Raw genomic sequence first — 16,313 nt, forward strand, 5'->3', positions numbered from 1 at the left:
TCCTCCTATTTCTACCATGACACCTCCCCTCCTCCTTCATTTGAATAATAATAATAAAAAAAATCCTTTATTATATATCTTTTGAAAAATGCTAGAGCTCCTTCTAGCGTCTTTCTAGTGTCATTCAAGATAACGTAGATTTAATTTTTTTGCTTAAAAAATTGCATTTCATAGATCACATTTTGAGATAATTTTTTTTATTTATTAAATTCATGTCATCCATAAGGACACCAAAAGGACGCTAGAATGAGCTCTAACATTTCTCAATGCAACACATGCATTGACCATCATACAATGATTTCCAGATGATGTTTCGATTTTGTGCTTCGTTAGATCAAGCAATTAAATTTCTTTATTTAAGATGTGAAATGGGTGCAAAGATAGCATTTATTTGCTGCTAAATTGATGAGAATTCTTTTACTAAATGGGCAAAAGCAAAATTCCTTGTGGAGGGACATTTTTGATAGTTTGAGAGTAATATTGCAAAAGCCATGGCTAATATTGGAGACAAAGTAAGTCAAGTTTTTTATTTTTTATTTTTTATTTTTAAAAAAAAAAAAAAAAAAAAAAAAAACTTGTGGTCCACCGCTTGAAATAGAACTTGAGTATTTTGTGCATAGAATTACATCATTCTTTGTTATACATTGCTGCGGTCGTCATAGAAACTGGAAATTGCTGCCTTCTTAACAAGTTATTCCTCTTGGTATTTGGAAGTTGAACGACTAATAATATATGTTTGACGGGCTCAACATTTTCCAACACAGTCATTAATTTAATTTAAAACTTGAAAACAAGTGATCGTTTTGTCATGAAATGAAAATAAATTATTCTGATTTTGAAACCCATCCACACTCTAACAAGATTTCTTCTCTTTTTCCATGCAATTGGTCACAAGAGTTCCCTACAAGCATGCTGCTACAGAGCCTTTTAAATCTGTTCAATGCAAAGAAATTGTTAAGTTTGTCTTTTGGCTTTGAGATATGATATATTGTCACTCTAAGACACAACTCTTTACCATTTTTATTCTAAAAAAAAAAAAAACTCTTGACCATCTTTGCTTAAGTGTCAACTTTTTTTTTTTTTTTTTTTTTTTTTTTTTTTTTTTTCTTAAAAAAAAAAAAAAACATTAAAGTTAGTTAGGGGACCACCTTGCCATATATGAGCAAGGTGGTCAAAAGTTGTATCTTGAGGTAACAACGTGTCATATCTCTTTGGCTTTTGCGCGTCAATCTGTTCCTAGCTTCCACACATAGACGGAGAAAATAAAAGGAAATTGCCTGGATACATTTAACAATGATGTACAAATTTTTTCCTTAATTTGGACATTTCCGTTTGCTTCGGCCCAAGGGAAAGTTTGGTCATTCTCCTTCCCCTATAAGCTTCAGTTGATTACAAGCTAGTTTCCCCCTTCCAGTGGGTCTCCTACACTTAAAGGCGTTCAAAACCGCGCAAACTTGTTACACCCGACAACTTACCGGGTATGTATAAAATGATGAGGACTTCCCCAACTTAAATGTATCCTGCATTTCCTCATTGGTTTTTGTTTTCTGAAGGAATTTGTCCTTTCATCCTCGATCACTTTGCTCCGTCCATTCATTTTTTGTGCTTTCCAAAATCAATGGCTACAATTCTCCCACCAAAGTTGGTGTGCATTGAGACTTTACTTCATGTGCCAGAAATCCTAAGCCTACCCAACAAGAGATGGCACTCTGCTTTTGTGATCATCTATTGTTCTAGAACCCTACTATCTTTTTTCAAAGATTCTCTGTCCCAAAAGAAAAATATTACTGAGATTTCATGTTGTCCATCTTCCACCATTGTGGATCTCACACCAAGCAATAGCTTCAAAATTGTGAAAGAAAAAAATGTTGGCAGCCTTCAATCTCTTCCAGAGATGAAAAATGCTGGCGTTTCACGCTCTCCATCTTTCATCATCATGAATCTCAAACCTCTCACTCAACTTGTGAAAGAGAAAAATGCCGAGCTTTCTCATTGTCCATCTTTCACCATTGTGGATCTCAAACCTGACAAAATTGATCAAACCATTCTCATTCAACTTGTGAAAGACAAAAATGTTGAGAGGCTACGAAAACTTGGAGGGGTAGATGGAGTAGCATCCAGTCTTCAAGCCACTGTTGAATTCGGCATTCAAGCAGATGCTGAAGATATTGCTCTCCGGCATGAGGCTTTTGGCTCCAACACATATAAAAGACCGCCTGCAAAGAGCTTCTTCCATTTCGTAGTGGAAGCCTTCAAGGATCTTACCATTTTCATCCTTTTAGGCTGTGCCACACTTTCTCTTGCTTTCGGCATTAAAGAGCATGGAATCAAAGAAGGTTGGTATGATGGTGGAAGCATATTTGTTGCTATACTTCTTGTCATTGCTGTTTCTTCCATAAGCAACTTCAGGCAAAACAGACAATTTGAAAAGTTATCCAAAGTCAGCAACAATATCCAAGTTGATGTTGTCAGAGCTGGGAGGCGTCAACATATTTCAGTATTTGAAATTGTGGTTGGAGATGTCGTTTGCTTAAAGATTGGAGATCAAGTTCCAGCCGACGGGCTATTCTTTGACGGCCACTCATTGCAAGTGGATGAATCCAGCATGACAGGGGAGAGTGACCATGTAGAAGTAAATTGCAGTCATCCATTTTTGGTTTCTGGTACTAAGGTGGTCGATGGCTATGCTCGGATGCTTGTCACTTCAGTTGGCATGAACACAACCTGGGGCGAGATGATGAGTTCAATCAGCCGTGACACAAACGAAGAGACACCTTTACAAGCTCGCCTCAACAAGTTAACCTCATCAATAGGTAAAGTTGGTTTGCTAGTCGCTTTCCTAGTTCTCGTAGTCTTGTTGGTTCGCTACTTCACAGGAAATACGGAAGATGACAATGGAAATAAAGAGTTCAATGGCAGCAAGACCAAGGTTGATGACATAGTGAACGCTGTGGTGGGGATTGTAGCTGCTGCAGTTACTATAGTTGTGGTTGCAATTCCAGAAGGTTTGCCATTGGCCGTCACCCTCACACTTGCTTATTCCATGAAGAGAATGATGGTTGATCAGGCAATGGTGCGGAAGCTCTCTGCCTGTGAGACTATGGGCTCCGCCACCACCATTTGTACTGATAAAACAGGCACTCTCACGCTCAACCAAATGAAGGTGACAAAGTTTTGGCTGGGGAAAGAAACTTTTGCAACAGGTTCTTACTCATCAATTGCTCCATACGTTCTTGAATTGGTCCAGGAAGGAGTTGCTCTGAACACAACTGGTAGTGTTTACAGGCCTAATTCAGAATCTGAAACTGAGTTCTCAGGTAGCCCCACTGAAAAAGCAATTCTTTCATGGGCTGTTCTGGACCTAAACATGGAAATGGAGCAACTGATGCAAAGTTGTATGATTCTTTATGTTGAATCATTCAATTCCCAAAAGAAACGAAGCGGAGTCCTTGTGAGGAGAAAGGTAGACAACACAATCCATGTACACTGGAAAGGTGCTGCAGAGATGATATTGAAGATGTGTTCAAGTTACTATGATGCTTCTGGAATTGTAAAAGATCTTGATGATGCTGAAAAGATGAAATTTGAGCAAATTATTCAAGGTATGGCAGCTAGCAGCCTCCGGTGCATTGCATTTGCACATAAGCAGGTTTCAGAAGAAGATCAAGAAAATAAAAAGCTAAAAGAAGATGGTTTGACCCTATTAGGACTGGTGGGGCTTAAGGACCCATGTCGTCCAGGGGTGAAGAAAGCTGTGGAAGATTGCCAATATGCCGGTGTGAACATTAAAATGATCACGGGAGACAATGTTTTCACTGCAAAAGCTATAGCCACCGAGTGTGGGATACTCAGGCCTGGTCAAGACATGGTCAGTGGAGCACTAGTAGAAGGCGTGGAATTCAGAAACTATACGCCAGAGGAGAGATTGGAGAAAGTAGATAAAATTTGTGTGATGGCAAGGTCCTCTCCCTTCGACAAACTTTTGATGGTAGGATGCTTGAAACAAAAAGGCCACGTGGTTGCAGTTACTGGCGACGGCACAAATGATGCACCGGCACTAAAAGAAGCTGATATAGGACTTTCGATGGGGATTCAAGGCACCGAGGTGGCCAAGGAAAGCTCAGACATTGTCATTTTGGATGATAATTTTGCTTCTGTGGCCACAGTTCTAAAGTGGGGAAGATGTGTCTATAATAACATCCAGAAGTTCATCCAATTTCAACTTACAGTAAATGTTGCTGCTCTGGTGATCAACTTTGTGGCAGCAGTTTCAACTGGTGAAGTCCCGCTAACAGCAGTGCAGTTATTATGGGTGAACTTGATCATGGATACATTGGGTGCTCTGGCTCTTGCGACAGAGCAACCTACTAAGGAGCTTATGGATAAACTACCTGTGGGTCGGACAGAGCCACTCATTACCAACATTATGTGGAGAAACCTCTTAGCCCAAGCTTCATATCAAATAGTCGTCCTCTTGACCCTGCAGTTCAAAGGTGAATCAATCTTTGGTGTGACTAAGAAGGTAAATGAGACCTTAATCTTTAATACTTTTGTTCTTTGCCAAGTCTTCAATGAATTCAATGCAAGGAAGCTCGAGAAGAAGAACGTCTTCAAGGGGATACACAAGAATAGATTGTTTTTGGGGATCATCATGATAACCATTGTTCTTCAGGTGATCATGGTAGAGTTTTTGAAGAAGTTTGCAGATACAGAGAGGTTGAATTGGGTGCAATGGGGTGCATGCATTGGAATCGCAGCACTATCTTGGCCAATCGGTTGGATTGTCAAGTGGATACCTGTTCCACAGAAACCGTTTCTTTGCTACCTAATGTGATATCCCAGTCCATAATTATTTAGTAAGAGTTTTTAAGAAAGGACCTAAATAAGTAGATTATATGTTCTATTTGAAAGTGGTTTATTAAAATAATTTTAATTTTGAACATTTGTACGAGGGAAGAATTATTATTTTAAGATATAAAAGATCAGAGATGATATTTGAAAGATTTTTTTTTTTTTTTCTTAGAGAATCATGTTTTAATTTTTATATCCTGTCAATAGAAATAATAATAATAAAACAAACCCGGCAACTTATATTTTGTCAAAGAGGTTTAAATGAGGGCCAGCTATCTCTTAAAAAGTTGGGAATAGGAAGATGCGTATTAAAGAGATGATGGATCATTCGAGAAGATTTAAATGCAAGAGATATTTCAATGAAAAAAAGAAGAGGATGATGGATCATTCGAGAGGATTTAAATGCAAGAGATATTTCAATGAAAAAAAAAGAAAAAAAAAAAAAAGAAAAGAAAGTAAAGTACACATATCCCTATCAAATTATCATTCGATTGTTAATGTCCCTACCAAACTTGGTATCCCTACCAAACTACCAAGTGTGTCAATATTCTCTCTCAAACTACAAAAAAAAAAAAAAAAAATGTTAATGTCCCCCTTAGACCAACAAAAAGACAAAAATCACCCTACATTTTTTTCAATAAGACAAAAATGTCTTCATAAATATGAAAAAAAATATATTAAAACTAAAAAATTAAAAAATAAACAAAAAAATATATTTTTTAAAAAACAACTTTAAAAAATTAAAAAATTAAAGAAAAAGGAAAAAAAATTAAAAAAAAAAAAAAAAAAGAACGATTTTTTTTTTTAAAAAAAAACAGTTTTTTATTTTTATTTTTATTTTTTGTATAAATTTTTGTTTTTTTAATAATTATTTTATTTTAATAATTTTATTAAGGGTATTTTTGTTATTAGGGAGATATTGACATTTTTTTTGTAGTTTAAGGGGAGACATTAACACAATTGGTAGTTTGGAAGAAACATTGATAATGATGTGGTAGTTTGAGAGTGTTATGTGTAGCTTTCCAAAAAAAAAGGAAAAAGAAAAGAAAAGAAAGAGATACGTGATGTGTTGTAGGAAATTTTGTTAGATTTGGAATTTATGTTCATTAAGGTTCGTTTGTGTTTGCGATTTAAAAATAGCAATTTTAAAATGTGTTTTAAAAAAATATTTTAAGAAATGTAGTTAAGTATTAAGCAAAATCGTAGTTTGATCTTTAAAATAGCATATTAGTCTTAAAATTTTGTGTCTTTAAAAAAGTACATATTTGCCGGCAGTGGCGGACCCAGCCTTGTAAATGTATGGGAGGGCCAAATTGAAAAGAAAACAATTGTGGGGGCAAAACTAAAAAAAAATTAGGAGTAAAATTTAAAAATTGCCACTATTTGCATGTGGTTTGACAAAATAGTTTTCTGCATTTTCAAATAGTAATTTTTTAAAAATATTATTTTCAAAAAATTTATTTTCTGCCATTTGATTTAAAAATTGCACTTTTTTTTTTTTACAAAATCGTAATTTCAAAAAAGAGAAGAAAAAAAAAAAAAAAAAAAAAAAAAAAAAAAAAGTGCAAAGGATGAAGGGAAGAGAATCAAAGCTAGTTTTTAAGGCAGTGGAAAAATTGACCAAGCAATGGCGCAATGCTTTACTGAAATTGTGTGAAATACCTTCTGTAGTGCCCGTCTTTACTTAATAAAAGATGAAAGTGAAAATCCCTGATCTTTACTAAGCACTACTAACTCTTAGAGTTTATATATATATATATATATATATATATATATATATATATATATATATATATATATATATATATATATATATATATATATATATTAACCATGCAGTAGAAATATCAGCAATAAAGTTTTGCCTTTCAATTGATCTTATAAACTCAACAATAAGACATACCAGAACTTTTATTACACATTATAAAGTCATTACAAACTCAAATCTTACTCTTTATATATCTAAACTACAATATACTACACGTGGCATTAAAACAAATTCTGTAAATATCGATTTAACTCAAATCAGAACTTCATGAGACTAGGGTCCTTGAGTACCTCAAGAAAAGACATCTAAGCATTACTATGAGATTCCTACAATCTTCCATGCCTGCAAGTTCTATCATAATAACTATGCAATTGTGATCCACAATTACATAGGCGGATTAATAAGTCCACGGTCTCAATAAAGTATAAGGAATTACTGAGCATTTTCAAATATGAGCAATCTTTTTAGAAAATGTCTCTAACATGGTGATTATAATAACAGCTACATTAGGTTTACCAAAAAGAATCATTTTATGTAATTCATAGTTAGTAAGATAAGTACTGTAGAGTTGCTTAATAATATATAATAAAATTCACTTATCTTTTAGTGACATTATTTAATACGTATGGCTTTACACATATATACCAATATACATGTTATCTCATAAAATGCATATGTATATAAATATAAAGCAATGAAACCAATCAATAATCACAAAACATATAAATCACATTATTCATTATATATAAGGTATATAAATATAAAGCAATGAAACAGTATTATTTCAATCTCAGTAAGGAATTATACTTACAACTTTGTAGACCGTTAAGGTGAACTTTTGACTTGGTGCACTTTCCTTGTTGGTTCCTTTCACAATTCCTCGCTTTTACTCTATATTGGATAACTAGCTTCAATCCTAAGCATCCAATTTTATGATGCGTACTCCGCGCCGCCGTCCGGCATATCAGCTCCTCCCCTACTAGCGATAGTTTGTTTTGGGTTTTTTTGCCTCTGTGTTTTGGGTGTTTCTCTTTTGTTTCTCCAGTCTCAGCCTGCTTGTGGTTTTGGTTCAAATTTTATGGGATTATTTGTTAGCAAAGTACTAGATTTATCCTCTTTCTTTAGAGAATGAGCGTTATTGTCAGAGCGGCTTAAGTGTTCGTCTTGTAAAGTTTGTATTTCTGTTAAGCAGCTGTTTTACTAAGCCAGATCCTTCTGGCTTAGAGAGTTGAGGGGTCATATCCCTTACTTTCAAGTTGTAAGCCTATAAACTGTTTGCAGTATTAACGATAACGCACGCTATTTTGTTCAAAACAAAAAAAAAAATAGCCAAGCATCGTCACTTTCCTAACACTCACACCGTCATCACACTATAAGCCACACTTTAATTAAAGAGAATTTCATATAATTAACTAACCCATAATCTTTCTAATAGTAACACACACGTGGCCAGTACTATATCTACATATCCAATAAAACCCACTAATATTCGGCCACCGTTCAACCTTACAACTCTCACATAATTGGGTATACAACAAGAATTACTTACTAAATCTTTTTTTTTTTTTTTTTTAAAAAAAATGGTTACTAACTCTCACATAATCGGGTATACAACAAGAATCCACACACACACACAACTGGGCACGCAACCACTCAACCATCAACATACCCATAATCGGTTAACACCCAACCGGCCAATCAAGGACTCGAGGTTCCACAACTCCAGAATTTACACAAACCTGAAATACCCAAATTCGGCTCCCACATAATCAGTCAACACAGATCAAAACCCACACCCGAATCATCACAACAAAACAGAACTTCTAATATTCAACCAAGAACAGGACAATACTCGGCTAATCACAGGGGTTAACATCCATGGAAAAACACCATCGGAAATTCCTCAGAAATCACCGGAAAACATCTACATCACCCACCGGAAAATTGCTAGAAATCTTCACCGGAAATTGGTCACCGGCGACGACCCACCCACTGAACACCGGCGCCTCTGCTCCACGGGCGTCGACAGCATCAACCACCGGCGACCCGCGGATTTTTGGGTCCCCGGCCACTCTTGGATTTCTCCCTCAATCACCAGTTCTCTCTCTTCCGGGTCTTTGCCTCTCTCGCTCAGTCTCCCTCTTTCTTTGTTTCGTCGAACTGACAGGGGACGGGGTGGGGAGTGGGTTTCGGTTGAGATGAAAGAAACAGGGGAGAGGTGTGTTTGAGCGTGTGTTTAACAGGGGCTGAGCGTGCTATGTTTTATACACTTGAAGAGACGAGGGAGAGAAACAAATGTGTAGAAGATGTTCCTTCTTCTAAAAGCTTATCCTACACCCTTTGTCTTACACGCCCAGTCCATTTCCACGTGTACACCTACATTAGTCTATTGCTTCATTTTGAAACTACTAGAGTCTAGAAACTAACAAAACAAAGCTAACTCCAGAGCGTTTGGGTGCCACTTTTTGTTTGGCCTATCGGTTAATGTAATATTATTTATAAAATTATTTCTAAATTACTTGCTAATAGGTTAAAGCTTCTCTTTTTCAAAATTATCTCGCATTTTCAAAAAAGCATTTGTGTCGGGGTGTCATATTCAGGATAATTCCATCTTAGCGCAAGAAATGCTTCATACTCGTAAATCTAAGATGGGTAGTGGAAGACTTGTGGTAGTCAATATTAATAGGAAAAAGGCTTTTGATAGAATGGAATGGAGTTTTCTCTTATCTATCCTGCATAAATTGGGATTTTAGGACAAATGGATTAATTGGATTCATCTCTATATATCTACAACATTATTCTCAGTTTTATTAAATGGTAGTCCTTTTGGCCATTTTAGGCCTTCCCAGGGCTTGGGTCAAGGTGATCCTCTCTCGCCCTTTCTTTTCATCACTGGTACTAAGGCTTTATCTTATTTGCTTCATCTCAATCTTAGGGGTTTGAAGGTTTCTCGGGACTGTTTAACCCTTAACCATCTTCTCTTTACTGATGATTTGGTTATTTTCACATCGGTTACTTCTTCTAAAGCTTCGGCTATTAAGGCATGCTTGGATAAATACAGTCTCTGGTCTAGACAATAGTAAATCTAATATTCTGTTTAGTAAAAATACAGTTGTTTCTACTATTTCAGGAATTCGGGATTTTCTTCCCTATGTTAACACTCCAATTTCTGCAAAGCAACTGGGGCTTCCCATGTTATTTGGTAGATCAAAGAAAAGTGATTTTTTAGATATTTTGGAGAAAGTTCAGGGGAAAATTAAGGGTTGGCGTTCTAAAACGCTTTCCCAGGCTAGCAAATTTGTCCTCATTAAGGTGGTGGCTTCTTCTATTCCCTCGTATGCCATGAGCTCCTTCTTGCTTCCAAATGATTTTTGTCATAAACTTGATATGGCTTTTAAAAACTTCTGGTGGTGTTTTCCTAAGGGTAAGTCTCATCATTTTGTCGTTAAAATCTTGGAGCTTCGTATGTTTACCTAAAGATCAGGGTGGTTTGAGCTTCTGTCTTATGAAGGATGTCAATATCTCCCTTTTATCGAAGTTGGGTTGGAAACTTCTCTCGGATAATGACTGTGTCAGAGTTTCTTTATTCAAGACTAAATATGTAAAATATAGGAATCTCTTTACTAGTCCTCTGCCTACTGGTTCTTTTATTTGAATGGTATCAAATCCATTGAACCTTTATTAAAATTTGGAGCTTGCTTTATTCCTCATTTTTCAAGCTTGCTTGTAGTATGGTTTGGATATCGGGGCTGTCCCTGGGGTTAGTTCAATACAGAATTCCATTTCTCTATCTAGAGGAAGTCCTGGAAGATCTTCTGGAAAAACATCAAGGAATTCTTGCACCACTGGTATGTCTTCTATCTTCTTTTCCTCATGTGATGATTCTTTTATGCATGCTAGATAAACTTGGCATCCTTCTAATATCAATTGTTTCGCTTGAGTTGTTGAAATCAATCGCAGGGTATGGTTCACTTTAGTTCCTACGAATTTGAATTCGGTGTCGGCTGGTAATCGAAAAATTATCTCTTTGCTGCGACAATCGATGATGGCATGATTGTTTGACAACCAATCCATCCCGAGAATGATGTCGAACCCCTCCATATCAAATACTATTAAATTAGCTGCGAGATTCCTCCCCTCTATATAAATTGGACAGTTCAAAACTATTTTCCTGCATATCACAGCTTTTCCTATTGGGGTGGCTACTAACACTTCTATTTCCATTGGTTCCATACTAATATGAAATCTCCTAGCATACTTAACTGATATAAACGAATGAGTAGCACCAGAATCAAATAAAACAACAGCTTTGCCAGTAAATAAGGGTAGAATACCTGTAACTACTTCATTTCCAATCTCTGCTTCACCTGGCATGAGAGCATAGACTCTTGCTTGAGTAAGCTGCTTTTGTCCATTTCCTTGTTGCTGGGGTTTATCTCCTACCTTTGCCTTGGGGCAATCTCGTACAAAATGTCATCTTTGTCCACATCGAAAACAATTGTTGGTCTCCATGCGACATTGTCCTTGGTGATAACGGTGACATTTAGAGCAAAAAGTGCCATTAGATGGCATCGGCCTGTTCCCTCTAAATCTGACTTCTCAATTGTTACCATTTGGTCCTCCTCTCCACCCAGCCTGGTTTTGATTCAGTGGGGGTGCAGCTTTTTTTCGAAATTCCGCCGTTTCCGTAGCGTTCCTTTTCAAACTCTCCTCAGCCAAGGAGGCCTTGTTCACCAATTCCACGAAATCACGAATCTCTAGACAAACCACATGATCGTGGATTCGAGGGTTGAGACCTTGTTCAAATTTCCTCACTCGAATCTCTTCGTCAGCTACCAAGTAGGGAGCAAAACGCGCCAATTCATTAAAGCGAGCCACATATTGAGTGACAGTCAAATTTCCTTGAGTGAGATCCGTGAATTCCCGGGCTTTCGCATCTCTGAGAATCTTGGGAAAATATTGTTGAAGGAATTCTTTCTGGAATCGCTGCCAGGAAATTGCTTCTTCGCTGCCCAGCTCTTGGATTAGCAGTACTTTCTTGGCAACCCACCAATTTCTGGCTTCACCCGACAATCGATATGTGGTGTACTGCACCTTTTGTTCTTCTGTGCAGCCAGCGAGTCGTAAAATTTCCTCCGCATCGATCAGCCAGTTCTCGCATTCCATAGGATCCCGTTTACCATCGAATAAGGGAATTTGAAGACGCTCAAAGCGTTTGAACGGACATCCACGTTCTTCGTCACGAGGTGCATCTCTCCTAAGATCGGTTATGGCCGTAACGAATTCTCTGGCCATAGCTTGAAACATTTGTGCCATGTTTTGAAAATTCTCGTTTCCAGAGCCTTGAGAAGATTCTTTGCCTCCTTCCGACATCACTCTGAAACGGGTCAAAGTTAGAATTCCTATATAATTACTCAACTACGTTAATAGTATTGTATCTTAACCTAAGCCTGGGTCTCCATGTTTTCTAGGTTCTTATAGCAAGTCAACAACAGTTGACGTTGCTCTGATACCATGTTGTCACGCCCCCGTTTTGGGATATAAGGGAAAACGCGAACTAAAAGATAAATAAATAAATAAAGACGGAGAGTTTCAAGACACGAGTAATATTACTATTCATACTAACTACGATAGCAATATCAAAATTTATACACTGGGGTTCAAGGTTATTTACAACTCAAAAGTAAAGTGGTAATACAAAAGCTAGCAATCAACATTGCTAGAAAACCACCTAAGTTAAAGGACTGAAATGTGTACAGTTTCCATTACAAAATAAAACTGTACTATCGTGATCTATTAGCTCTACAGTCCTTGTCCACGAAGGAGTCCCCAGGTACTAAAACTGCTATTATTTACAGCTATCTACATCATCAGCTAGTCCACAGAACAATAGGTCCAGGTTGCCCACTGATAGGGCCAGATCTGTGGATCAGTAATAACCAGGAGTCCCACTGGTACTCCTCCTCTCATGACTATTATATAAACCTTCATCTGAAAAATGTTATAAGGAAAAAGGGTGAGTTCGACAACTTAGTAAGGAAATCACAACCAATAAGAGTATGATATATTTTTCTGAATTCTAAAAGGAGTACTAAATAATGAATAAATGACATTTATATCTAGAATGCGTGATGATACATAAATCATTTAAACAGAGTGAAAGTTTTATCCGCCACCGGCCCACCTCCGCAATTTAAACAAGTGCGGCGCACGTTATGTTTGGCACGTCCAAAAGGACCGATCCCGAAGGACCTAATTGCTCATCCTGTTGTCACAGAGAAGAGCCGACGGATTAGGAACTTCGCTAGGTGAAGCCCTCCCGACCGATAGCCCACACTTTTGATGTAGTTGCCACGCTACTCAAATGGATCCGGATCAAAACACGATGCAGCCGTGGGATAAAACTATGTGTAATATATGCACATATAATTACGACGTTATAGTCATTTTCTGCTCACATAGAGCACAAGCAACATATATGATATGGTACACAAATATATCTATACCAAAACCTCATGAAATCATCTTTTAACACATATACATTGAATATCATATGATCACATGATTTCTCAAGCACATTTAATAATAAGAGTGATATTATGACAAAATATTAAAGAGACAATTAATAAAAAGGAATAAAGGTGTTAAGGAAAAATCCCCGACTTTTTCTTTTGAAAAGTCCTATTAAAATTTTGCCGGGGTTTCTAGGTTGTGTTCCCTTACCTGAGTTCTCTGAGCAGACTTTTTAAATATCTCTACCTGCTGGGTTTTCTTTGAGTTTCAAAGCTTCACAATTCGTAAAGGATGAAGAAGAAAAGAAACACAGCCCTTTTTAAACCAGAACACCAGATGGAAGTAGCTTGAAGAAGAAGAAAAAAAATTACGTGCAAGTTACGCAACTAAGGACGTCCAGAAAAAAAAAAAAAATATGAAGTTACTCCCTTGCCACGTGTCCTTTTTTGCTGCCAAGTATATATATACACATATATTATTATTATTATTATTATTATTATTACTGAGGTGTTATACAACATATGGCACATGCCCCATAACATGCACCTGATAATTAGAGTTACATCTAATAGTGGAAGATAATAATCAATGTGCAGCGGAACACATATCATAAGCGGAAATATATCTAATACATAACAGTTAATTACAACAAGAGCCATTTACAAGAAGGCTTATAAAACATATTACACTAATTACATACTAAAATATAAGCTCAACAAATACATGTGCCACGTAGGACACGAGCCATAAATAAAATACCCAAAATGCGGATTACCCATAAGTCCGTGACTTATGACTGTCGCGATATGCTCCAATCATAGCAACTCATACGCTAGGTGGACGAGTCAATATCTATATCCGCAAAGCCTGCAACCAAAGTATAAACATCTGCATAGTTGCTGGGGTTGCCGCATCCGTACAGGTGAAATTATGAGCCCACCGTCTTAACATAAATAAATACACTAAGACCTCAGAGGTATATTATTCATTGAGTTTTCGCAAAGAACTAACTTTTCTTTTCTAGTCATGTGTACACTATAACAGCCACCAATTGTATAAACTTTTATTTGAAAACCCTCATAGCTGATATAGCAAACACCGACTAATAGAAAACATTTAAAGCATACTACGCAGCTGAGCTTATACGTAGAAGTTCCATTGTTGGAAACAACTACATACATCCTCACCTACTATATTACTTTTGATTCAGTGATATTTAGAAAACAATAGCATTTAAATCATGCAACCATCCGATACAAATATACATAAGCTCTTTTCCATTGAGACTCTTATGCATACTAATATGTCTAGCAAAACTAATCATAGTATAAAAACATCACACTCATAAAAACAATACTATACATGCTCATGCAGGTTTCCTCATGGAAATTAATCCATGCCTCATGAGAATTAACCCAAGTTCCTCATGAAAATTAATCCAAGCCTCATGGGAATTAACCCAAGTATAGTTTCCCGTGGGCTATAAACCTCACTTCGATGCACGTTTAGCATTCATAGCTCATGCCTTAAAACAATATACATATACTTTCTAGTTTCATGAACATGCTTTTAACTCCTGCTTCCAATGTAAATCCATAAACAGTTTAACACCTCAATTCATCAATCAACATTTGCATAATTTAAATCCCAACGACATCTCACAATTAAATCCTTCAAATCAAGTCAAATCACACTTTTCATTCACACATCATTTCTCATAAACATCATTGATACTTCAACATAATTGAAACTACTTCAAACATCCAAAACATATTGTCAATATATAGTCGGTTCGGATTTATAAAATACATATTTTGCAATTCTATAATATATGAAAATAGTAGTTTCTCAATGAGTAAAATACTCACCTTGGCTGCGCGGATATAATCACTAGGTCTCCTAGACACCACCTTGCAATATATCACTGTGGAATAACACATTGTACTATTTAGTATTTTAAATAATTAACACCCTAATTAGCACTTGAATCGCTCAAGGTTAAACCGTTGGAAAACTCATAATATTTTTAAGGGTTCCAAATGATTACCCATAAATCTTAGACACTAACTAAAACTCAAACAATACTAACCCAAAGTATTTACTAAAGATTAGATATTAATATCACTATTTAGTTATTTACTTATAATATTAATTACTAACCCGTAATTAATTCCACTAACCCATACATAATTTTCACTAACACTTTTATAATAATATTAGCACTAAAATTATATTCAATAATCTCTAGCTTATTTCTCACTAACATTTTATCAATATCATTAACTCTAATATTATGTTCATAAATCTTTTTACATCAATTACTAACATAATTTAACTATCTAAATTTTAATCAATTAAAACTCCCAAATTAATTTAACCCATCAAATTAGGGTTTCCAAAATTAACCCATAATTTATAAAATACTAACTTAATCACAACAAATATTAATCTCACTAACATAAACACTAATATATTTAAAATAACATTAATCCTTAAATTAGGAATTAAAGGAACTTACCCAAAAATTTATCCAAATAATACCCAGTGTTTGGAGAATTTTCCAAGCTCCAAACAACGCAAAGCCTAAAGAAAATACTATATCAAACTCATATTTTGCTAGATTTAACCAAAAATCTCAAAATATGAATTTAACTATTTACCTCAAAACGATCAGTAGAAACATAGATTCAAAGACAGATAAAAAATTGAATCGTTGGATATTTGAAAATCACAACTTTTATAAATAAGGAAAAAGAACCCCCCCTTTATCTCTTCTCTCGGCCACACAGAAAGAGGCACCCTCTTTCATCCTTTTTCGTTTTTTGCGCCTCACACCTTATCTTCTTTTTTCTTTTCTTTTAAAATGACCGTGCGACAGTGTGAAAGGCCATTTGGCCTTCTTGTGTTTTTTTTTTTTAATGGCCACATGGCCGTTTTGTGTGAAGGGCAAAGGCCCTTCATTCTTAATTATTTTTATTTCCTTTTTATTTTCTATTTTCAATTTCTTTTCTTATTTTCTATTTCTATTATTTCATTTCTCTTTTATTATTCATTCTATCTCATCTACTATTTTATTATTTGTATTTCTTTTCTAACTATTTTATCTATTTTCTATTTTATTTGGACTTTAAAAATATTCCTTTGCATTTTTAATGACACTAAAATAATTTTAATTAATCAT

The 16,313-nt window shown here is 35.7% G+C and overlaps 2 protein-coding genes and 1 long non-coding RNA gene across 3 annotated transcripts; 1 reads left to right on the forward strand and 2 right to left on the reverse strand.

Moving 5' to 3' along the window:
• Positions 1–1,542: 1,542 nt before the first annotated feature.
• On the forward strand, positions 1,543–4,948 carry LOC133874987 (putative calcium-transporting ATPase 13, plasma membrane-type). Its single transcript, XM_062312951.1, has one exon. It carries the CDS (start codon positions 1,619–1,621, stop codon positions 4,832–4,834), a length of 3,216 nt encoding a protein of 1,071 aa, XP_062168935.1. The 5' UTR covers positions 1,543–1,618; the 3' UTR covers positions 4,835–4,948.
• A 6,270-nt stretch (positions 4,949–11,218) lies between these two features.
• Positions 11,219–11,992, reverse strand: LOC133879074 (uncharacterized). Its single transcript, XM_062317642.1, has one exon. It carries the CDS (start codon positions 11,990–11,992, stop codon positions 11,219–11,221), a length of 774 nt encoding a protein of 257 aa, XP_062173626.1.
• A 1,745-nt stretch (positions 11,993–13,737) lies between these two features.
• On the reverse strand, positions 13,738–15,916 carry LOC133862962 (uncharacterized). Its single transcript, XR_009899340.1, has 3 exons — positions 15,793–15,916; positions 15,651–15,715; positions 13,738–14,031 (listed from the first exon to the last, which is right to left on the reverse strand). It is a non-coding gene; the product is annotated as an uncharacterized LOC133862962 (long non-coding RNA).
• Positions 15,917–16,313: the final 397 nt, after the last annotated feature.

Source organism: Alnus glutinosa, chromosome 1, assembly GCF_958979055.1.
Source record: "Alnus glutinosa chromosome 1, dhAlnGlut1.1, whole genome shotgun sequence".
NCBI lineage: Eukaryota > Viridiplantae > Streptophyta > Magnoliopsida > Fagales > Betulaceae > Alnus > Alnus glutinosa.